Source organism: Sinocyclocheilus anshuiensis, unplaced genomic scaffold, assembly GCF_001515605.1.
Source record: "Sinocyclocheilus anshuiensis isolate Anshui unplaced genomic scaffold, SAMN03320099.WGS_v1.1 scaffold289, whole genome shotgun sequence".
NCBI lineage: Eukaryota > Metazoa > Chordata > Actinopteri > Cypriniformes > Cyprinidae > Sinocyclocheilus > Sinocyclocheilus anshuiensis.
Genome location: NW_015539826.1, coordinates 89804 through 114947, shown reverse-complemented (window position 1 = coordinate 114947; position 25144 = coordinate 89804). Strand labels below are relative to the sequence as shown.

The following is a 25144-nucleotide window of genomic DNA, read 5'->3' as shown; positions in this document are numbered from 1 at the left end:
TTGCTCCCAGTTGTGGCCAGAATCAAATTTAAAGTTCTGATGCTAATGGCTTTTAGGACTGGAACAGATCCTCTCTACTTCAACTCACGACTAAATGTATGCTCCCACCTGCCAGCTCAGGTCACTGAATAAGCGACATCTTGTTTCCTCACAATGAGGCAAAATATCACTCTCCATAACTTTCACCCTTTCTGTTCCTCTCTGGTAGAACTCCACCTGAGCCGTTGCAACAATCACATCTTTCAATTACACCATCTTTCAGCAGCTGAATGCACACCTCTTCTGCAAGCACTTAACCACCCCAGGGTGCATTTCCCAAAAGTAACTATCGTTGCAAGTTCCGTTGTTACCAATAATGGAACCTGCGACCATAGTTAGCTAACGATGCCTTTAGAAAATACACCCCCACACTCTTAATCCAATGCGCGCACACACACACACACCTCTATACTGCTTCTCCAGCTGGTTTCCTAATCTAGTTGCCTCATAAATCTGGCATTGCGTACTACTACATGAATTTTAATTTCAATTTAATCAACACTTTTTTTAAGTCTCTTTGGATAAAAGTGTCTGCTAAATGTATATGTATATTCAATACGTGAATGTATTGAAAATATTTGCGTGTGCTTCAATCTATGCATCTATGTATAAACTGGCAATTAGCCCTGGTCTCCCCTGTATGCAAACAATTAGTTAATCATTATTAATTACTTTAAATAATTAATAAAATATATTATTATAGGTCCAACATCTTAGTTTCATAAAAAACATTTAATAAAAATCTTTTTTTTTTTTTTTAAATGTAGCGTAATCATTCACTCCATAAAAACAAAAACAGGACAACAATTTCAGAGGTGAATAATTCTTGGAATGGATCATGGAATCTTTCTCATTTTTTCTCTTTTTCTTTTCTTTTTTTGTTGGTTTGTTGCAAATTGTTTTTTTTTTCTTCGGCCAATTGGAACTTAATCTCTTTTTTTCCCTTTATATTCCTCTTGCTCACCCCCATTCCAATATCTTTATTGATTAGCAAACATGCAGCTGTTAGAAATCCATTTTACAAACAAAGAACTGAAAAATACATCCATAGATTTTTCAATTTACAAACCGTAATAAAGTCAAAATCTATTTATGCTAGATGCATGACGTACTAATGTGGTATAGTACAAATGATCAAAATCCACTCTTTAAATTCACACAGTCCTGAGTCCTTCTATTAGACTCGTGTACAAAACCAACATTAAGACCTGCCAGACCTTATATGGGTTACTGAGAAACTGAATCATTGTGGAGATTGAGAATATGTACAATCGATCGGAAAGAGTGGGGAAAACAGGTTTATCACTGAATGTTTGGATTCAAACGGCTTAGTAACGTGCTATTAAAGGTCACATCAACAGTATATATAATAACGTTTCGAAGTTTTACACTGGTCCTTCATTAAAAGGAACTATAAACTTATATCTTAACTGTTTTAGCAAAGTATGTAAATATGATTATTAAAAAAATATACATTCATACATATATTTTCTTTTTTTCCCCAAATGAACACGCATACAGATGCCAGCATGCTATTGGATAATATTTTAAGTTCCAGAAATTGTACTTTTTTGACCCATTTCTGGAGGACCAGGCTTTTGAAAGGAGTGGAGTGTCAAAAATGAGAAGAAAAAAAAATCTTCTTCAAAGTATGGTGTAATTATATAAGACTGCGTTTCAAAGATGAGAAAAAAAACCCCCCTGATGTTTAGTTTAAGTCATACGGCCACTTAAATGAGCCTCTAAAAGTCATGAATGTGATTCGTTCAGCAATTCATTAATTCTAACGGCTAAAATAATGAAGAGAACAGTCATTACTACAGCAACCATTTACAAAATATACACAAAAAAAGAAAAAAACTACAAATCTCATAAAATGTCAGCTGCACACCGACGATATAAGGCGTAAATGAAGTGTAAATCAATTCTGAATACATTCACAACACCTCTGTTCATATGCTACCTCAATTAACAATAATAATTTTCTCTGACCCCTAAAGCTCTTTTTGGGTTTTGGAACCATCACCTACATGTAAGAAATAAATATGAACAGTCCGACACACTGACCAAAATGAAGTATGCCACATATATCTTCTATAGAGTCTATATTTACAGGAAGTGGCACATTAATCTTGAGAAGAAGGAAAAATAATCCATCTGGGGATATATACTGCCCAAACTTTAGAAAGCAGATACAAGAGTGTTTTGAGAGGGTTTGACATCATTAGGGCATATTGTTTCTTCACAATGGAAAGTGATGCCTTTAATGGGAACGATGCCAAATGAGTGCGTCCATTGGGAGAATTTCTACCACAGGCCAAAGTGCAGATGAAGTTTCATGTTAAATCATACACTGAACTGGAAAAATGGGCGAAACAATTTAGGTATTAAAAAAAATAATAATAATTCACAGTAGTCACAAATGTTGTGAGTTACTGATATCTGGTCATGCACAGTGAAACAAAATGTTTCCTAGCTGAAACATTTTGCAATCAATCTCAGCAAAAGTGAGAGTTTGATATATAACGCAGAGATTTCGGAGTGACAGAAACACTGCAAGTCCCCACAGACATCTCACATTCTCTTACATTCTCGTGTACGGAGAATGCCGTTAGACTTTTCATTTTTTCCACCTCTCAAAATACTGAAAACCATCTTAAAAAAGACTTATTCAATCAAATATACTTAAATTAGAATTCACAAACAGAAACTAAAAATGAGAGTCCTTGAACAAAAAGCGGTGTCGTTTCCCCTTTTTCATCGCCTCCATGAGCGGCTCTCATATTCATCATCTTCATCGTCATCTTCTTCCTCTTCCTCTGGAAGCAGAAAGGGGCTGACTGGATCCTAGAAGTGTGAGCAAAGATTAATATAAATATTAAACATATTAGAACACTAAAAAAAACAAGTTCTTAGAAATGTAATATTCATGCTGGTTTCATATGGAAAAACCTTTATACCACATGATGTTTTTTTTTCTTAAAGCGGTCCCTATTAGGCTCTTTTACAAAGTCTTGATTTTTTGAGCTTTGTAACTTTGCAGATCTTTTTTATGCTCAAACAGCAACATTACAGACTCACTAAAGTTGAAAAAGTGAAAGCATAATAGGATCCCTTTAAATGGTATGAAGTAAAAAGTAGTAACATTTTACTTACACCTTGAATACATGCACATCTTTCTTTGACTTGGCAAACACTGCGAATTACATATTTAAAAATATTATATCATTATGTGTAATCTGGCTGTGTAATTACCGTCATTACACGAATTCCTGCGGCGTTGACCTCTTCCTTTGACTCCTCCTCTTCTGGTTCAGTGGACACGGATGGAGTTTTAGGTTTGTACCATGAGATCTGTAGAATTCGACCTTTGAACTTCGCCCCTTGGTTTGCAGCCTGAAAAAAATTATGATTTAGTGGCGATAAATGTAACAAATACCATAAACTAAAGCTTGAATTCAAAATAAAAAAAATTATAAAAAAAAGCAACCGTACGTTTTCCGCTTCACTACGGGTTTTGAAGGTCATCACAACACTGGTAGCATCATGGTCACGAAGATCCTCGATCTCGCCAAATTTCTATACAAGTCATATGGGTTGATCATAAATTTGGTGATATACAAATATATACAAATGACGCACTTTTTAAACTCAAGTCTTACCACAAAATGAGGCACGAGCTCCTCCTTCTCTTCCTGTGTGAAGCCAATAATAGTGAGGGCTCGAGGCCGGTGGTCTACTACCATGTGATTGCCTCCTCCACGCCCCCTCAGGCTCCGCCCTCGGCCCCTCCCTCTGCCTCGACTTGGTGCTGCTGGTGGCTTGCCCCGCCCAGCCGGGATCAGTCCCAGCCGTGTTGCCTACATGATTTTAATACAGAGACAAGTGGATGTGTTAACAGAACTTACAATAAAAAATCAAATATAATAAATAATGGTAATATAATAAAATTAATTAAAACATAATATAAAAATGGTAAAACATAACTATATGCAGTATGTATACACATATCAGGGTTTCAACAGGTTTTATGAAGGTAAATTTAAGACTTTTTAAACACCTATTTAAAACCAAGAAAATGGAAGTAACGTTTACGGTTTCTTCTGATCACTGTAAAGAAAAATCATGTTCAGTAGTTTTGTCTTGTTTTCCAGTGCAAATGTCAAGATACATTTAAATTACTAAAACAAATTACAAAATTACTTTGAGAAATTGGTCATAATGAAGCGAGTTTATAATTACAACTAGCACAAATATCTGCCAATGGATTGAGAAAAATCAACTTAATTCAAAGTAAAAGAAGTTTTCATACCACATTGACAGATTTGTTCTTTTTTTAGGCAATTTTGTTCAGCCTCAGAAAACAAGACTTTATTTCCTCATTTTGCATCTAAGGATGCAGAGATATTTGTATTGCAAAAAAAAAAAAAAAAAAAATGCAATGAATGAAACATTTATTAGTGCCATGCCTTTATGAATTTAAGACTTTCTGCTTCGACATTTGACTTTTTATGCCTTAATTTGTGGAAGGGTGAATTGAGAATTTTTAAGACCAGCAGGAACCCTAAATCCAAGTACATTTTTTATATAATACCAGTCAAGAAGTTTATACACACCTACTCCTTTTATTTTATTACTATTGTTCACGTTTTAAAAGATCAAGAAAGCCATCAAAACTATAATAACAATGAAAGTATGGCAATGGTGTAGTGAGAGCTTCTAAACTTTCAAAAAGTACTAGACTTTGAAACTTGCCTAACCTTTACCCTGACTGCAAATAAAAAAAAGATAAGTCACAGAGTGACAAAAGCCACACCACATGCTGGTCATTTCTCTTTCATGCCCTGACTGAACAGACTTTCAGCTAGTGTAGTTTCTTCTGTTTGCTCTCTTCCATTAATTGTCTTCCCTCGATCTTTCTCTCATTTCTTACATGGGAGCCGATCAAACTTTAATGGAATGAGAAGCATCAGCGTGTGGAGAGGGATGCGTGTTGTTTAGGGACGGGTCCTTGGGGTTTGGGAAGTGCTCAGAGTTAAATGTGCATGAGATGAAGTTTAATGACATGCATATTTCACACCAGCTAATTTAAGCCCAGTGCCAGCCGTGACGCTTCTGTTGTCACTCTTGTTTTAGGAACGCTTATGTTAGGACTGAGAGTGAGACTGTGTTTGGGTGAAATGGATTATGCTGGTTGTGAGTGTGTACATCTGTGTCTTTTGTTTAGGAGGAAAAAAAAAAACATCTTAGCAACTACAGGGCTCCAGACTAACATTTGAGAGCCAAGCTCTACAGATGGTGTCACCAGCACCTGATTTGGGAGCAGCAAAATAATAAAATAATTATTAATAATATTACTTATTACATGTTTTGTCTCTTGGAATGGCACATTTGAAAGAGGCTTGAGTTGACAATAGCAGCAGCTTGAGCTGGGATGTGGATGTAAATGTATTTCATTAACAAGCATCTATTAAAAATTGTAGCAAACTCATTTTTATAGGCTATAATGTAAATATGACTGACTGAGTTAGGATTCTAATCTTATTAAAATTAACCACTGCTCCTCCATAGTATCATACATTTGTAGATCACGACAAGCACAGGTAAAACCATGCACTACCATGGTAAAAAGTAAATATGGTTTCTATTGTTCTATAAGTTAAACACACAAAACCTACTATAGTGTAATAACAAAAAATACTAAACAATAAATTATGTTACTCCTTTAATGTTTAATACATGTCTATATTAATAATATAATACGATTTGATATGAGTTTCCCTGTATTTCTGTTACAATACCAGTCTTATGTTAACTGCATTGCTGTGGCACAATGTTTCTCCTGTTTCTGGCGTCAGTTTGTTGAGAATGTAAGCGCTGATTCATCTGGCTTTAAACGGTTTTAAATGAGAGACATTGGTGCTTTGCAAGAACTCTACCGTGAATTTGAATACTTCTCACTGGATCTCACAGAGCTGTTTAATAATGGCTGCGTGATCGAGAAATGCATATGCTCTGGTCCAAGTTTCATTAATTTGTTCCCTCGTTAACGGAGGATAACAACATAAACATAACATAAAAAAAATAAATAAAATAAATGTAAAATACAGGCAAAATTACAATAATTACAAAATACTTCACAATTAAGTGACTATAACAATTAAAAATATACAGTATTTTGTAAGAAAAAAAATGGGTGCTTAAAGGGTTAGTTCACCCAAAAATGAAAATTAGCCCATAAATTACTCACCCTCAAGTCATCCTAGGTGTATATGACTTTCTTCTTTCAGATGAATCAGTCCAAAAGAAGTTAAATAAAAAGCGCCCATCCATAAAAAAAAAAAAAGTGTCTCACACGGCTCCGGGGGGTGAACAAAGGCCTTCTGTACCGAATCGATGATTATTACAGTTTTGAATATGGATATTTTTCTTACGAAAACGCATCAATTCGCTACAGAAGGCCTTTGTTCACCCCCCGGAGCCGTGTGAGACACTTTTTTTTTTTATGGATGGGCGCTTTTTATTTAACTTCTTTTGGACTGATGCATGCAATACCCACTGCGTAGCATTAAACAGCTTGAAAAATCAAAGACAATTTTTAATATAACTCCGACTGGATTCGTCTGAAAGAAGAAAGGTGAACTAAACCTTTAATTATCACGGAAACTGTGACAGGCTTCATTTCCTTCACGCAAACTATAATTTATTTCTTTTAATTCAAAAACTTTCTTTTAATTAACCCACTCAACTAGATATCAGCATTGGCCACTGAAAAACCCATATCAGATGTCACAGGTCACAGCGACAGAATGTGGCACTTACTTCCACCTGCAACTGACCCAACCTTCTCTTCAGGTCTGTGGTATCTTCTCCTGACGTCAGCTTCTTATGGAAGTCCAACTCCGCGTCAAGCAACTCTTTCTGTGCCTACAGATGAAATAATAGTTATACTTAAATGCAGAAAGATCTTATAAAACAAAGGTGACAATCTATGTAACTACAGAGACAGTTATGACTGTAATCTGTGCCACCGGAAGCTACTTTCAGCAGTAACACCTGCTATATAAGAACTGTCTTACATCTGTTTTTGACTTTGTTTGTGTCGTGTTTGCAGCAGCTTGTGAGGTCGGGCTGATCTCATTCTTCAGCTGAGAGATCTTTTCTGTCAGTTCTTTGAGAGTCTTCATGATGTTGGCTCTCTCCTCTGGCTTCATCCCTCTGTTCTTTTCCAGGCGGTTTATCAGCACCTGCAGAAGACGTTTCAGGTTTAATGTTACATTAAACTGCATGTACGAAACCTCTAGTACAGTTCTGTTATACACTTCTTGTATATTATATTCATTCAACTAAAACTGAATCAGGACAAGTACGATTAAACACTACTTGTCCTTGTTGTGTCTCCAGTGTTTGATTCACCCATTAAATCAATCATCTCAGAGAGCTGGGTGTCCAACACCCGGTATAAAGCCAATATCACACTAATTAAATTAATATAACAAATGCATAACTGCCGCAATAAAAATAATATCTATTTCATATCATATTTACAAAATTTATTACAAATAAATAATTTGAAAATGAATCAATTTTGGGGGAAAATTAACTTGGAGATTTGGTAACACTTTATTTTAAGGTGTCCTTGTTACACATGTTAGATGTACTTATTATTATAACAACAATTAATTATGCATAATTACATGCAAGTAACCCTAAGATAATTTTGACCCATACAATGTATTTTTGGCTATTGCTACAAATATACCCCAGCGACTTAAGACTGCTTTTGTGCTCCAGGGTCACATATAGTAAGTAAATGTAGTTAATTAATATTACTCAGTACTTAAATGTATAATTACACTATAAAAAGGACACCTTAAAATAAAGTGTAACCAGAGATTTATACTTTACAGAGAAACTTCTTGATTTAATCCTATTATTATTATATATTTTTTTTATAAAATAAAATAGGAAGTATCAATAAAAAGGAAGTAAACATTGTAACCAACAGTGCACACTGGAGAGAATTTTATATGTGTGTGTGTGTGTGTGTATGTATAAAGTACACTGCAAATATGACATGAATATCACATATTCTAAGCACTGTCAAAATGAAATCGGCCAGACAGAACAACTGCCAAATATCGGCCCTATCACATACAACTTTACAATTGCTCTAAAATGTGGAAATAGAAATTACAGTAACATTATAAAAAAAAAAAAAAAAAAAAGTGCGTGTACAAAATTTTAGCTTTTTATATATAAACATATATTTTGTTTTATTCTTCATACCTTTTGACATTCAATCTGTTTTTCAAGCATTTCTTGTTTCTTCTTCCTCATGTCTTGCTGCAGTTTCAATGCCTCCTGAAGGCCAGAGGTCAGAGGTCACATTAGCTCACTCATAAGTACATTCCAGACTGTGCAATCCAAGCAGGTGGAACTGCTGCTATCAGCTTACCGAGGTGAGAAGGAGAAAGGAAATACTCACCTGCTTCTTTTTCAAAACCTCCTGAGCTTCCAGTGCTTTGCCCGTTTTTCCCAATGATTTTGATGTGGTTTTCAACACTGTGCGCAAGAACGGACCCTTCTGTAAACTTGAAGGTGGCGTCAAACCCTTGTTTGACAGAGAATTTAAAACAAGTGTTGATTATGAACATATATTACATTTGTATAAACACACACGCATATATATATATATATACACACATACACACACATGCTTTACCTGCTCTTATGCTTACAATTTTAACATATTTTAAAATGTAATTTATTCCTGTGATGCAAAGCTGAATTTTCAGCATCTTTACTAAAGTCTTCAGTGTCACATGATCCTTCAGATATCATTCTAACATGCTGATTTGCTGATCAAAAAACATTTATTATGTTGAAAAATGTTTTTGCTGCTTAATATTTTTGTGATCATGATACACAACCATTCAAAAAATTACTTCTATTCAGAAAGGACACGTTAATTTGATCAAAATATTTGTGATGTTGCAAAAGATTTCTATTTCATACAAGATTTCGATTTCATATGTGGTTCTTTTGAACATCAAAGAATCCTTAAAAAACAAACAACCAAACAAAAACACGTATCAAGGTTTCCACAAAAATATTAAGAAGCAAAACCTCTTTAACATTGATAAAAATAGTTCCTCTGTAATAACGGAGCACCAGTAATAATTGATAATACTTGAGCAGCAAATCAGCATATTAAAATGATTTCTAAACAATCATGTGACACGGAAGACTGTGGTAATGTCTGCTGAAAATTCAGCTTTGCCATCACAAGAATAAATAACATTTTAAAACATTCAAATAGAAAAAAAGTTATTTTAAATTGCAATAAAATGTCACAATATTACGTTTTTATTGTATTTTTGATCAAATAAATATGGCCTTGGTGAATATGAAAGACTAATAATAATAATTCTTATTCCAAACTTTCACCTGGTAGTGTATATACACATAAAACTATAAGTGGACCCTGGGGAAGAAATTACAATGCGCTTTATGATAAGAACTTTTTAGACTGGATCACTGGATTGGGTACTTGTTCCATGCTAGCATGTATTCTCTCAGTCAGATGTGTGCAAACATTCATGTGCTTTCTTTACCACTGAAGGTTCCTGGCTTGGGCTGGTAAGTTCAGTGCTGCTCGTTGTGCCTGCGGCTCCTGTGGCAGTCTGCTGTTTAGGGAAGGTTTTATTCAGCACATAAGATCCTGAGGTGTGCAGCTTATTAATGACCTGCAAACAAAACTAAATTCAGTCAAAGAATGTAGACAAAAGGGAAACCAAGTCTCATCCATGGATGAACAGTCACATACGGAATATCATTTTTGGGTGAACAATCTCTAAAAACTGACACAATTGTTTCAGTGGGATCTCAGAAATATAAAAAATAGGACTGGCCAGTAAGAGTCTGTTCCCCAAATATTAGAACACCACCACAATGGAACCGCATAGGAATATAATGTATTGCACATTCCAGTTCTAATGCTGACTGAATATGATAATCCATCAGCATCACACACTTCTGACAGACCTTGTGAGTTGCGGGATGTTGGTGTCCAGGGTTTGTGCTCTGACTGGGTCCCTGTTCCTGTGAGTTGGATGTGGCCTCTCGATGCCAGTACACTCTGATGAAGCGGTTATTCAGAACAGCTTCGGTGCTGGAGATGGCCCTCCGAGCCTCATCATTAGCTGTGTACTGGATCAATGCCGCCTCAGGGTCGCCCCCAAACACCACCTGTGGAAATCACAATACAGGATGCGGTTTAACTTCAGAATCAGCACAATTACTACAACTACATTAAGTGATCTGTGCAACAAAAGTATTACATGACCACAATGACAAAAGCAATCTTGTTGAGAAAGTAGGGCTGGGTATCGAGGGCTGGGTATACTTTTTAGCTACTGACCGAATTGCCTCGATACAATCGAGTATCAAAAAATGTCTTGTCGTTCGGTACCAAATTTCGTTAATCTCGTCCACTTCAGTGAGCCAATAAGCATGCAGCATGCTTGATGTGCCTAAATCAAGTGCTGGTGATTGGCTCTGGTGAGGCATCATGGAAAAACACTAGTTTATGCCGGTTACGCCCATGAGGCTGTAAGTGTGTAAGTGTCCCAACCCCCATAGATGTAAGGCTATTTATAAGCCTTCCGATCGCGATCTAATGTGTGTTTTGGCCATCTAATGTTGCTATTTGTAGCCTTTCATAGCAGGCTAATCGCTACTGCTTAGCTTTTCTCATGTAAACACCCCGTATTGTTATGAAAATAAGCAGAATCTCATGAAAATCACATACAAATCATATACTGTTGTAATCGTGTGTTTATTAGCTTCATGTTTCAACCATAGAAATGTTTTTCTAGGTTTCTTACGTACGGAACTGAACGTGGAAGTGTAATGGACGTTCGTTATCGTAGACAGGGCGGGTTATGAACGTGTAATATGATTGACATTAGGGCTGTGCGATATGGACAAAAAAAAAACCTATCGCGATTTCTTTGATCAATTTTGCGATTTCGATTTTAATCACGATTTTGACACACACAGACATGCTTTACAGTCATTAATGCATTCAGTGTGAATTTGAAACATATTTCCAAAAGAAAACCAATTAGAGCTTTATCAAAAAGCTGTAACATGTCTCCAGAACAGACAGAAGGCAAAATAATCACTAAGTAAAGGTGTAACAAAATGTCTCTAGAATAGACAGATGGCAGAAAAAAAAAATAAAAATCCCGTGTAGCAGCTAATGCTCATCAGTAAATCAGTGGAAAATGAATAGAAATTATGACTCTCTGAGCTATGCGTTTTAAAATGAAACTAATATAAACTTAGCCTAAAAGATGTGGAAACTGAAAAATCTGCACTGATTTATTGTGTTGGTTACATCTTGTTCCTTTGTGCAGTGGCTCAGGAGCGAGACTGTAAAAATGTCAACAAGCTGAAAAAATAAAACCAAAGTTTTTATACCAAAAAGTATCATTCAGGAACCGGTATCAAAGTCAAGGTATCGGTATTGATATTGAACATTTTTTAACGATACCCAGCAATATGAGCAAGTGTGTTTAGCAAAAATGTAAGCAGTTGATAATCTAATCTATATAGAATGTTTACCTGGATGTTGACTATTGTTCCAAACTTGCTGAAGTGCTCATTGAGTTTGGTGATGTTGTTGAGCTCCCGGGGGATTTTGCGGACCTCTAGTTTGGTGTTGACGTAATGGTTCTTTTTCGGGAAGGTGGGCTTATGCTGGTTATTGAAATTTTGCCTGTAAAACAGAAAATACCCCATCACATAACAAAAACAGAACATCCTCCTCTTGCATCATTATAGTTTCCTTCACGCTCCAGGATTTCATTATATATTCTATATAAATATGTGACCCGTGCTGGCAAAATGAGTCGGAATGCGCACGGGCTAATTTTGAGCTACATGCACAAAAAAAAAAAGTGAAAAATGTAGATTTTGAGGTTTTCACAAAAATGAGTTCATTAAGCCCTCGTCTAGCGATCCCAATGCTCCAAATAATATTTTTTAGATGTTTAATTACCTTTATTTGTACGTTTTCTGAGAGGAGTACCTTTTCGCTGCTCGCTTCTCACGCTGACTGTCATCTACAGTGCGCGATCCCAATAAATATACACATATACACAGAATTACAGTATTTAAGTATTCACGCAAACATAATCTGTTATGTCTTAAGTGAACGTTTGGGGAACTGTTGGGGAAAAACATCTGATGTGTAACATTATATTAGATCCGTGCATTACAGTAGGTCTTAATATAGGCCGCCTCATTAATGGTAATCTAACAATAAAAGAATCACTCGCTGCTCTTGATTGAACTGCTTTTGTAGTTTTAATAATCAATTTATTTGTAATGAACACACTAAAGGGATTTTGACATTTGATTATTTGTTTTTCTTACTTGAATGCTTTTGTTTAGATGTAAAATGAAAAAGGTAATGCATTATTTGTTTGTTTCTTATATTTGTTCTACTGTGTTTTTTTGCATCAGTTCTTATTTATAACAAAGATCAAATAAAAAATAGCTATATTGTGACAATTAATATAGAAATTATTATTAAGAAAAGAAGTGGAGGAAAAGATGCAACGTTGCTCTGTGATTTTGCTTTGGAACCTTCAGAAAACTTTAACTCGATTTTTCTCAAAACTGACTCTATCGACTCCAAATGGGTGTCATTTTTCGTCCGATTCCAACAAATCATACATCATTCTTTTAATGGAGTATGTGAACATAAAAATAACTCATTTTTGAAAATGTGCTCATTGTGACTCATTTTGCCAGCACAGGTCACATATACAATACATATAACACACACTACAGATCAAAAGTTTGAAATAATTCAGGATTTGTTTTTTTTAATGTTTTTAAAAGAAGTCTCATATGCTCAGCAAGGCTGCATTTATTTGATTAAAAAAAGAAAGAAAGTTAAATTATGAATTTTTTACTTTTAAAAGATATGTATATTTTAATATATTTTAAAATGTAATCTATTCCTGTGTTGGCAAAGCTGAATTTTCAGCAGTCACTACTTCGGTCTTCAGTGTCACATGATCCTCCATATATATCACAATACTATTTCAAATAAATGTTGTTCTTTTGAACTCCCTATTCAAAGAATAGATCATTGTTTTCACAAAAATATCAAATATCAAAAACAATTTTTTTTAATTCATAAAACTATATTAATTAGAACTTAATACTTGAGCACCAAAAATAATTGAATAATTGAAAAATAAATCAGGATATTAGAATTATTTCAGAAGGATCTTGAGATATTAAAGTCTAAATTAAAGGCTGCAGAAAATGTATCTTTGCCATCATAACAATAAATAACATTTTAAAATACATTAAAACAGAAAACAGTTATTTTAAGGTGTAATAACACAATATTACAGTTTTTACTGAATATTTTATCAAATTAATGAGGCCTTGGTGAGCACAAGAGACTTCTTTCAAAAACATTAAAACTGGAATTAATCCAAATTTTTGAGGAATATTATACTTGATATTAGTGTTGTCAAAAGACCCGGTATTTCGGTACCAAGTCTTAACGTTATTAATAAAAATGTTGTTCAATTAGCATGTTTTTGTGTTTTGCTTTGGTACCGAAATTGGTACCGAGAACCGTGGATTTTCACTGGTATTGGTACCGAATACTGAAATTTTGGTACCGTGACAACACTACTTGATATGATCTAAAGCCTTTTTTTTTTTTTACTACGGTCTGTCTCCGAGGACACTGATCACTCACTTGTCCATCCAGGGTTTTTTGGCCTGTGGTCCGTCTGTAGATGGCAAACATCTCTTCCTGTTCTCCTGCTCAGAGCTGTACCTCACCTCTCCGCTCGACACACTCGTGACGGATGGCTCTGTCTGGATTACTATGTTAGCCGCTAAAAACACAAATAAACCAGAGTTCAGTTACATGCTGCCATTGTGAACGAGTTTAAAACTCTCATGCAATACACAAGCAAAACAGTCATTTGTGTGGCACTGATCTCTCACATCTGATACCTCGTGAGCTTTGTCCGTCACCAGCGGTGAGGCCGATGAGATTGGGTCTCTGTGTCTGGATGCGAGGAATAAAATGGCGGTACTGAGCTCTGCCTGGCCCGGTCAGTCCCGGAGACTCTGGGTTATAGGCCTCAGGGTCATAGCTGTCTGCATGAGACACAAGACAGGCATGTTCAACCACATGCACTGCATGCAGGGAATAAAAATGAATAATAATAGACATGGCTACCAAAACATGTAGGTTATTTCCCTTTGGTTAATTAAAAGAAAATCAATTTTCTTTATTATTTAAAATTGTTTTTCAAATAAGCTCAAAAACTGCAGGAAGTAAAATGCAGCAACAGCACAACTACTTGGTCAGAATCTGTTACTGCAGCCTTCAGGAAAAAATATCCCTGATACAAGTGAATTAAAGTACACACAAGACCAGAACCACCACCAACTTTCTTTAAAGGGGTCATACTTTCTTCCCTGAAGTCCACTTAAAATGTCAGATACACTGATAAATTAAAATGAGGGAGAAAAATTTCAGATGGATTGGAAAAACTGTAAGAGTTTTTTGTGCAGTGCATCAAAAGCAGAAATTAAATGGATAGTTACCCCAAAAATGAACATTTGATGTTTATCTGCTTACCCCCAGGGCATCCAAGATGTAGGTGGCTTTGTTTCTTCAGTAGAACACAAACGAAGATGTTTAAGTCAAACTGTTGCAGTCTGTCAGTCTTATAATGTAAGTGGATGGGAATCACGGCTTTGAGAGTCAAAAAACATACACAAACAAAACCAAATTAAACCCTGCGGCTCGTCACGATACATTGATGTGTAAATACACAAAAATTTTGTTTGTGTATGTTTTTTGACTCTCAAAGCCGTGATTCCCATCCACTTCCATTATAAGACTGACAGACTGCAACAGTTTGACTTAAAAATCTTCGTTTGTGTTCTACTGAAGAAACAAAGTCACCTACATCTTGGATGCCCTGGGGGTAAGCAGATAAACATCAACTTTTCATTTTTGGGTGAACTATCCCTTTAAGTGTGTTTTCTTCCAAAAGAGCATGTTTTCCACGATATGACCCCTTTAAAACACAGTAATCTCTAGAAGCACCACTGCTCAAGCGGTGAAGAGAAAAGTGCAGTCAGTGGCTTACATTCAGAGAGCGTGTACTGAGGGTGAAGAGAGGCAGAAGAGGAGGAAGATGAGGAAGGAGGTGGTGGTGGTGGAGGAGGAGGTCTCACTCCAGGCAGGGCCAAAGGGGAAGAGGTGCTGGTTCTGGAGTGGGGTTGAGTGTCTATCCTAGTAGCTGGGATTAGAGGAGGCCCTAAAACAAGACAAGAGCAAACTGAACCACACTCTCTACAGCTAACTTTAGGGAAATCCTTTCAAGTTCAATGCAGCTAATATAAAGTACAGCCTTACATTTTACATGCAGCCTTACATTTGAACAAATTCTTAAAAATTAACAAATGCATTTACTGTATTTTCCAGAATATAATTTTTTTTGTAATCATCTGAAACTATACAAAACATGTATAGTGAATTTCCCACATGCAGGTAGTATCAATTTTGCTTTAAATAAATTTGTTTAGGCTTGGCATTTATAATAAATGCTGCTTATAATGAAAGCCATTATAATTTGTTTGTTTTATACTTTATACTTATATATTTTTAATTCCTGTTTTGTTCTGAATACTGTTAAATTGAAAGGATTTGTTGTGGAGTGAGAGAAACAACATTTTTTATGTTTGTAAAGGTTTCATTTTTATTAACCGTTGTTGTGCATTATTCTAAATGAAACAATAAAATGTGACTTACACACAGACGTGACTTATCCGTGTGACCTTGTGCAAATTTGTAATACTGTGATGCAGTGTTGTAAGATTTTAATGTCAATTGATAAATATGAAAATAATAATAATTAAAAAATAATTAAATCAATATTTCAATGAAAACTGTAAAAAAAAAAGTCATTACGTTTTTTGTTAATACATAAACATTAACAAATTAAATTGAAATTATTAATCATCATTATTAATCAAACATGGCTAAAATGGCACGCAGGTTCTTTCCCTTTGGTTAACAAAAAATTACCAAATGTGTTTACAAGCACTTTCTCAGAATTTCCTTTATCATTCAAAACTATTAAATCGCAAGATTCATACTCTTTAGTTCTAAGTGTAAAAGTGTAAAATATGTCAGAATCTGTGACAAACAAAAATACGTTTATAGTGTTTATTTCTATGGACGTAGCGATTAACCGTGAGCCGGTTGAAAATCGATTCAAATATGTGACGATTCAAATCGTTGAGATGCCAAACAAATCGCGATACAATTGGAGTAGGAGTTTACAGGAATGTCTCTCTGAAGGGAACTGACTATCTTTAGAAATGTTTGCGTGGTATTTTCTTTTCATCTTGCCTCTGAACAATGCATATTAAAGTAGTGTTCATGGGCGCAGCTCTGCTTTGTTTACAGCAGGAAACACTGTATAATTGCTGTTCATAAGTGCCACCTGCTGGCAGAGAGTGAATCTGCGTTTCATTCAGCCCTTCTGCTGTTTCGTTCAGATGTTTTATGTACTGTAGTATAGTTTCACAAGACTAAAGTCAGACCATTCTGTTTTTGCTTCAAATTTCAAAATTATACAGTCTAATTTAGATTAAAAACTACTCACGCTGCATGTATGCTGCATCTTTGTTTGATCGTGATTAACATCCAGTGGTTGCCTCTAATTTTAAATGGAAAGAGCACAGCTTGTTCATATTAAGAGATTTCTTTTATTTGTGTAACTTGTTTTATTTGGGGTTTGTTTGAAATTTTTCAATTTAGTTTTGTTATATTTCAATTTCACAAAGATACGTGCAGCAAAAGCCTAATAAAACGACACCTTTTCATTTACTGTATAATATCTTCAATCTCATTTTGTTAAAAAAATCGTGAGAAAATTGAATCGTGAAATCAAAATCGTGAATTGAATCGTGAGTTGAGTGAATCATTACATCCCTATTTATTTCTGAATGTAATAATAAAATATGACTTACACATTGATGCGACTTATCTGTGTTTCTCTCTCTCTCTCTCAACAATGCAATTTTGACCTTGTGCGAGTTTTATTTCAGGTGAAACTTATTTTCTGGAAAGTGCTATTCTGATACATAATTATATAAGATTTTAATGTCAATTGAAAATTTAAATTGATTAAAAAAAATAGTAATTAAAATAAATAATTAGTAATTAAATAACTAAACTAAATAACTAAAAAAAACAAAAATTAAATCTATAAAAAAGATAAATAAATTAATAATGATATGATTAATAATGATAAATAAAACAAGCAAGCATAAAAATGATATAATTATATCCTTTTTTATTTTTAACTTAACGGAGGAAAAAGCTAGTCTAGCATGCTGAAATCAAAATGACACTCACCTGGCATGGGGTAGATGCCTGGAGGCGGAGGCTGTCCGTGGGGAGGGGGCAGTGGCATGGGCATGCGAGGAGGTGGTTCTGTCATTGGCGGCATGGGCATCCGTGGCAGGCCTGGTGGGGGTGGAAACGGGATCATGGTAGGAAGTGTGACGTCATCCACGATCAGAGGGTCATTACCATGGTCAAAAGGACAGAGATCGCCTCGTATACAAAATCCTTTCTCTGCCAACAAAAGAAACACTAAACATTAAAATCAACAATATCACAACAGTCTTTCTGGACTGTTTAAAAGCAGAAACGCAAAGATTGAATTTTTTTCCAAAGCACTTTGAAATTTGAGCCCTATTCAAGTCATCCTTGAGGAAGGAGTACTTGTCAAGGTGGATGAACTTCTGGTCACTGAGGTCATTCTTCAGTGGAGTTTGCTCCATGTAAACAGTGCTGTATGGATCGTCACGTCTCTTTCCCGTCAACATGCCAAATCACAGCTTCTTTAATAAGATCAGGGATAATCGAGCTAACCATCCATCCTTCAGTAATCTCTGTGGACATTCTCCTGCTACTCCCAGCAGTGTGAAAAATACCCTCGCTCCAGAAATACAGGGTAGTAAATATAAACACTGCCGCTTTAACGCCACTCCCATAAGGCCATGCAGTGAGTCTGCTACGCCATAGTCATTAGTGATGCTTTAGAAACAGACACCCAAGAGAGTAAACTGTGTCCTTAGAGAACATCAAGACACATCAGTGTTTCTGATTATACATCACTGGACTTCGATTTTAAAGACATCCAGTGGCTGCAAAATGTATTTGGACTTTAAGAGCTAAAACATTAAAACATGAAACTAAGCTGCATGCATTTAAGAAAGAAAGCACAAGCATACTTTAAGCGAAACATGTTCGTTAGGTTTAACATGTTTAAAATAGCTTTCTGTCTTCATTTCGAACAGTGAATCTATTGTTTTTAGGGTTGCAAAGGGGTGGAAAATTTCCGGTAAATTTCCGGAGACTTTCCCAAAAAAATCCCTGGAATATTCCATAAAATCCTGGAATGTTTCCGAAATTTACTGGAAATTTTCCACCTTTTTGCAACCCTAATTGTTCTATTTCAAACCAAGCAAACATGTTTTTGTACACTTTCTGGTTGTCACACATTAGTAGAACAAGTTCGTATTTAATGTGATGAATTACAAGTGTCCATTAGTTAAGTGTCCAAACTTTTTGAAAAACATTTTTTTTTTTAAATCTGTTGCTAATTTAAACAATATAAAATGCATTAGAAACAGTGTTATTTAGTATAATTTAAATACTACTTTATATAAAAACTAATTATCGTGAAAAAAAAATACAACAAAAAAAACCCACCTATTTAGCTTTAATTTATTTTTATTTTAGTTCTTGTTTCAGTAATTTTAGTACTTAAACTTATTTCAGTTAGTTGTCAAGGCAACATTTCTAATTTTCTTGTAGCTTTTTTTTTCAGTTACCAAAAACAATTTTTTAAAGTTTTAGTTAACAATAACAACACTAATTAGAAAAGTCAGGGAAAAGTCATACAAGCACCATAATCACACCAAACATGTGACAAAAGTGAATTGCGTCTTACCGTCGTAGTCTCTGCAGCGGTGTTTAAGCGTGTTGCTCTTGTTGAACGTCTTGCCGTCTGTGTGGTTGGTGAAGTATGTGGACCAGCTCTCTGTAGTGCTGTCGGGCAGGTGAGCCGGTGCTACCACAGTTACAGCGTTGGGGACGACTGGGCTCCCTGAAGAGTGGAACTGGTGCTGAGGAAGGGGCAGAGGGAGCAGGGGGGGTGGATGGGTCTGCTGGTGGTGTGGGTTACCCATGTGGGCAGAGGACGGGTTGTAAGGCTCTATGTCCTTCCGCTCCGGCTCAAATTTGGATCTGTGCTCTGCTGAAATAAAAGCACATTTAAAATGAAGACACACATGTTCATTTGTTTGCAAAGAAAGAAATCCTGACAGTTGTTTGAATACATTTACAGTCAACGACAAGCGATTAGTCAGCAGAGGCTGCGCCAGAGAAGGCGGTAGCGCTTAAGTGTTTGCTTAATACTTTGTTTCTATTTCTGTTGTTTAGATTTTTATTTGCTGCTAGAAAGGAATATTTCATTTATTATCTATTTCTATTTTTCTTTTGTTATAATTTGTATTTTGATTGCACTTATTTGTAATTAGAATAATAGTCATCTGCTAAGAAGAAGCTTTTAGTATTTGTATTGCTTGTTTACTGCACTTAAGTGGCGAACTGTCCCGCGGTAGTTTCGATTTGAGCCATTCGCCTGCTATAGACTTTAGGTGTGCTAATAGGGGTTATGCGCAACAGACTTCCGTATTCTGTTAACCGAGTCTCGTCGCTTCCGGTTCAAGCGTTTTGCATATGCTTCGTTAAATATAAAGCAGTTTTACTCAAGACGCCTTCAAAGTAGATACCAAAGATTATCATAACCAATGTCCATCACATATGCGGACTGATATCTAAAAGTATTTTATTTTTATTCTTTTCACTAACATTTAGATATAAAAACAGCTAGCTAGTTTAACTGATTATCTTAAAGGTCCATAGATATCGCTATTATTTAATACGGCTGTTTACACGTTCTCAGACAAGCGGAAGTGATGAGACCTGTTTTCCGGGTTTGGTCAGGTGACGTTCGACATGTACCCTTTTGTGAATGTGTGCACAGCGACCGTAAGGCTATTTCAACTGCTTGGTCACTCGCCAAATTTAGGAGAAGCGATTAGTCAGCAGAGAAGGCCAATTCTATTTCCAATTCTAAGTTTATAAAACGGATAGTTCCAGTCCTTGATTCTGATTGGTTGAGCCACGTTCGAAGCTGTTGTAAATTACTCTACAAACATACACCTTTGTTTACTTTGTGTGTTGCTTGGCAACCACTTTGTTGCAACCACAACTGTTTCTGAGGAACTACATTGTTTGGTGGAAGAATACTGTTTTTATTAATATCATTACACTTTATTTGCTCTGTTTTATTTTGTGAAACCTAACTATGTATATGGAATAACCGTTTTATAAAAGCAATAAGCCCCGTGAAGCTGTGGTTTACAGTGAATTTATAACAGCTAAGGTTTTTTTTTTATTATTAACAATGCCTCTTAGCTGTTATAAATTCACTGTAAACCACGGCTTCTTGGGGCTTATTGCTTTAAATTTATGTTGGTTGCAAACAGTTTAGAAAAACTTTTATACTATTTTGAAAAAAACATACGTTTAATAACTCTAATAATGTCAAGTGGCATAACCATTAAGTATTTTTTGTTTGCTTACAAGCATTTTCATATTTACCTTGCATACGTACTAGTCTTATATTAGTTTTATTATTTATTTATTTTTAAATATTGAAGTTAAAAGGCATTTTTTAAAACAAATATAATCAATTATTAAATAAACACATATAAAACAAAGCCTTGAAGGTTTTTAAGGGCTCTCTCTATGATATAATTTCGTCCTCAAAAATTCCTAAAATTTTCTTCAAGTATTAATAAGCAGTTTTATTTCCTAAGAAATAGTAACAAAAGATTACACCAAAGTACTTTCAAAAATTGCATTGTTTTAATGATTTATTATTTAATGATATCAGGACAGTTACATCGGCCTGACATTTTTTATACCAATTAAAAAAAAAAAATCTAAATATATGCATATTAGAAAATATGTATATTTAAGTCCTTCCATGTTTGAATTAATTTCTTTTTTATGCATTTAAGAATAAAATAATAGATCTGGCCAAAAAAAAAAAAAAAAAGTGCATCATATTATGGAACGATAAACCTTTTAAATTAAATAAATTTCTAGGCACTCCTCTGTTGCACACAAATGAACTTAAGTATAGGTAAACGTAATGATTTGGGACGGTCCTCACCTCTCCTCTGATTGTGCTCTCTTTCTCGGCTCTTTCCACGGCTGCTACTGCGGCTACGACTCCTGCTTCGACTGTAGCTTCTCCCCCGTGAGCTCCCTCCTCGTCGCTCATGTCGGTCTCGGTACGATTCTCCGCTCTTTCCATGACGGTCCAGTTCCCGTCGCTTACGGTCGTCTCTCCTGCGGTCATCTCTAGCCCTGAGTTGAGACGTTTAGATACTGCGTGTTACTGATGAGTGAATTTGATATACATTGGACAGCTCGAACTGCCTCATGTCTGGTGTGAAAGGGTTTTTACACATAATGGAAGTTTCATGGAATAATTTGAGGTACTCAATAAGATTTTGTTTTTTTTTTAAAGAAATTAATACTTTCAAGGATGCATTACAACGATTAAACTGAAAGGTGACAGTAAAGACTTCTACATTGTTACAAATTATTTCTATTTGAAATGTTGCTTCTTTTAACTTCCTACTCATCAAAGAAATCTTTGATTTATATATATATCAAAGAAAAAAATAGAAGAAAATATATCATGGTTTCCAGAACAATATTAAGAAGCACAACTGTTTTCAACATTGATACTAAAAATAAATGTTGCTTGAGCAGCATATTAGAATGATTTCTGAAGGATCATGTGACACTGAAGACTGGAGTAATGATGCTGAAAATTCAGCGTTGATTTACAGGAAAACTTTATATTACTGAATTACTAAAACACTTTTGAAGACCAACCTTGATTCGTTGAAGTCTGAACGATTCCTTAATGGGCTTCTTCTTCTTCTGTTATCCCTATCATCTTCAACATGACTAGGCTGAAAACACGTCAATGTGTTATTAATATTAATGCAATTTATTCATTTATTTACACTAGGAATCCGTCATGACTATTGGAGAGTATAGTGCACTATTATACACGTCAAATCAAGTAAATTTTATTTTTATGTTTTTAACAATACACATCGTTTTAAAGAAAATCATGATGATAATGCTTATAATGTCATAACATCTTCATGCCTTATAGTTGCATCAAGCAGATTAGAGCTGGGTGATAATACAGTTTACATTTTTCAATTATATAAACAATCAAGCAGTTGCTATACCATTTATATTGGATACACTATATATGTATCCAACTTTATATAGAGAGCTGTGTCATTATACAGTTTACATTTTGCAACATTATAAACAATAAAAAATATTTTACACTGTTATTTCCTATTAGTGACTATTTACCTCTTCCTTCTCCTCAAGCTTCTGCACTGGGATTTTACTCTCTTCTTTAGCAGCTGGAGTTCCCAAATAATTTTTGGTGGTTAGACATTCAAAGAGTTTATCGACGAACCCTGTAGTCTCTGTGAAACAAACAGAACAATGAATCAATTCAGTAAATACAACAAAGCGCATGATAATCTTATTAAATCATTCACGCTTGACAAAAGGGCCTGAATTCACTAGCAATTGCATACGTATGTGCACAGTATTCACAACACTTTCTAAATTTAGAACAAACAGCTATGTGAAGACTTTTTTTTTACCAATACCTTTCTGAAGGAAAACATCCAGCTGATCCGCACACAACGCTCGGAGTTCTTTCTCTGGTTTATCCTTCTTTACTAACGCCACAACGTAGTTTGCCAATGCAGACGGGTCAGCATCACATCTGTAAAAGATCTCAGGTTCATTTCATGTAAATCCACACATGCAAAAGACAAGAAGTTTCCTATCTAATCCAAAAGTCACGTGTATCCATGCAGGTCTTCTAAAACACCAATACACTACATAAGTGTTGTTTACTAGCAGCTTTTCCAAGAGGTCTACTACTAGGATGCACTGAAATCAAACACTTGACAAGTTGTCAGCCAGTGCAACAACCACCAAACACACTACTGACTTCAAAAATAAACTGCCTGCTGATCACACATGCCAAGGCTTTAAAACGAAAATAACTTGTGCCCTAATCCTGTTTTGGCCCAGTCTATGAAAACTATCAGGCTGTTTTGATGACCACCCCACTCTGCCAGCAGACCCTCTTAGCTTAGCTTCCTACTTCATAGCTTCTAACTAGGAGATGTGTTAGTTTTCTGAACAATATGACCTTATATATGAATACAACACAAATGAACTATCCTTTAAAAACAATCAAAGTAAGCGATATCTGTTCGCAGAGCGGTTAAGCGGTTTGAAACCCAGCTAAGCTGTTAGCATGTTAGCTTCACTCTTTCAAATGTCACTGTTCATCACTTACATGGGTTCAAGAAGTTTAGCCAGCCAGGATTTCAGAGCGTCAACATTGTCTATAATCATCCTGACGCGCAAGTGATTAATACTGATAAAAGGCTGGGTGTTTATGCGCAACTCCTACTAGCATCGTCTGAAAACACACTGGGCCTTCTGTAATCACTAGCACGTCGGACGAGCTGCTGGAGGTTCTTGGCAACGTCACAACGCAAAGAGGACAGCCAATCACAGAGCTGCTTTAACATGCCATGATGCATACCATAATTACCAGTCCCCCACTTTTCATAATGGCCACCCACGTCAGAGATAGACTATTTAATACTGAATTGTTTATGCCATGCTGGAATGTATGGAATGTATGGAACATTTCTGAGAGAAAAAACAAACAAAAAACAAACAATGCACACCCCAATAATAATAATAATAATAATTTGATAAATGACAATAAAATGATTTATTATTATTATTATTATTTATTATTTGCTATATTACAGATTACAAGTTACCCCATTTAATTCTTATAAATCATCCAAAAGATGTTATTTAAATCTAGTGTTTTGCACATGTTTCTGTGAGGGGTAGGGGTTGGGTTAGCTGATAGAAAATATCATTAACCTGATATAAAATCAATGGACGTCTATGCAATATCTTCACTAAGATAGCAAAAAAAGATGTGTGTGTGCCCGCGCGCGCGAAAATATTCAGATGTACCTTTGTAATCGTTAACATTTTCATAACAGGTTACAGTTACATTTATTTTGTAATTAAATTACGTAACATGCAACTAGTTGTACTGCCCAACACTGCATATAACTGCACCGGAATATCACAGAGCGGCTCTTGTAAACTGGGGAAGAGTATTGAGGCACTACGAACTCCATTACCCATAACACAAAGCGTCTTCCGTTTCCGCACGGTGTCATCAGCCGAGTGCAGCGTGGGTTTCACGCTTCAACAAATCCTGCCGGAGTTACAGCGAATAGATCAGAATGACGGTACATTTCATTAATAATATGCCGGTTTAATGGTTTACACTCTTTACTTCATGCGGTTTAGAGTATTGCCTGCTTCATGAACTCAAACAACAAAAAATGAAATAAACCTGTCCATTGAGCAGCTAGCTTCATGCAAATGTGTCGCTTGATCATTTATGTTTTTTGAGTCATGAGCGAAAAGTAGGAGCAGATGTTCTATCCACACAGTGAGCGATCTCAATAACGTTGTTACTTTCTTGCAAGTATTCATAAATATGAATGGAGTTGACAGCTGTCAATCAAAGGTGCTGATGCGCATCACTGCTGTTCTGATCTGGAGACGAGTGCCACTATATAGCTTAGGAAATGTACCATTTTGCTTGCTGGAAGTTTTAGTAATAAACAAACTATGACACTTAACAGATCACTAGATGATGTACATTAATTTATGAACTAAAGTTTCGATGCATTTCTAACTGTTTACATAAGGTAATATTTTAAT

At 35.4% G+C, this 25144-nt stretch overlaps 2 protein-coding genes across 4 annotated transcripts in view; one reads left to right on the top strand and one right to left on the bottom strand.

The window, feature by feature from the left end:
- Nucleotides 1-846: 846 nt before the first annotated feature.
- Nucleotides 847-23871, bottom strand: LOC107684215 (RNA-binding protein 27-like). Of its 3 annotated transcripts, none has more exons than XM_016480425.1 (21): nt 23676-23871; nt 22972-23090; nt 22664-22782; nt 22163-22242; nt 21429-21625; nt 19134-19439; nt 17528-17749; nt 15249-15419; nt 14098-14244; nt 13835-13976; nt 11671-11824; nt 10087-10290; nt 9657-9788; nt 8528-8653; nt 8329-8403; nt 7119-7286; nt 6862-6966; nt 3702-3899; nt 3535-3618; nt 3295-3435; nt 847-2886 (listed from the first exon to the last, which is right to left on the bottom strand). In XM_016480425.1, the coding sequence occupies exons 1-21, from the start codon at nt 23732-23734 to the stop codon at nt 2797-2799; spliced, it is 3039 nt and encodes a 1012-aa protein (XP_016335911.1). In that variant the 5' UTR covers nt 23735-23871; the 3' UTR covers nt 847-2796. The 3 variants fall into 3 exon arrangements, with proteins under 3 accessions (XP_016335911.1, XP_016335912.1, XP_016335914.1); XM_016480426.1 differs by having other exon boundaries at nt 19134-19436; XM_016480428.1 differs by lacking the exon at nt 15249-15419.
- A 651-nt stretch (nt 23872-24522) lies between these two features.
- Nucleotides 24523-25144, top strand: part of lars1 (leucyl-tRNA synthetase 1) — a 55227-nt gene continuing 54605 nt past the window's right edge. Inside the window, 1 exon segment of the mRNA XM_016480424.1 lies at nt 24523-24663. Within this exon segment, the coding sequence (XP_016335910.1) occupies nt 24658-24663 (6 nt within the window). The 5' untranslated portion in view covers nt 24523-24657.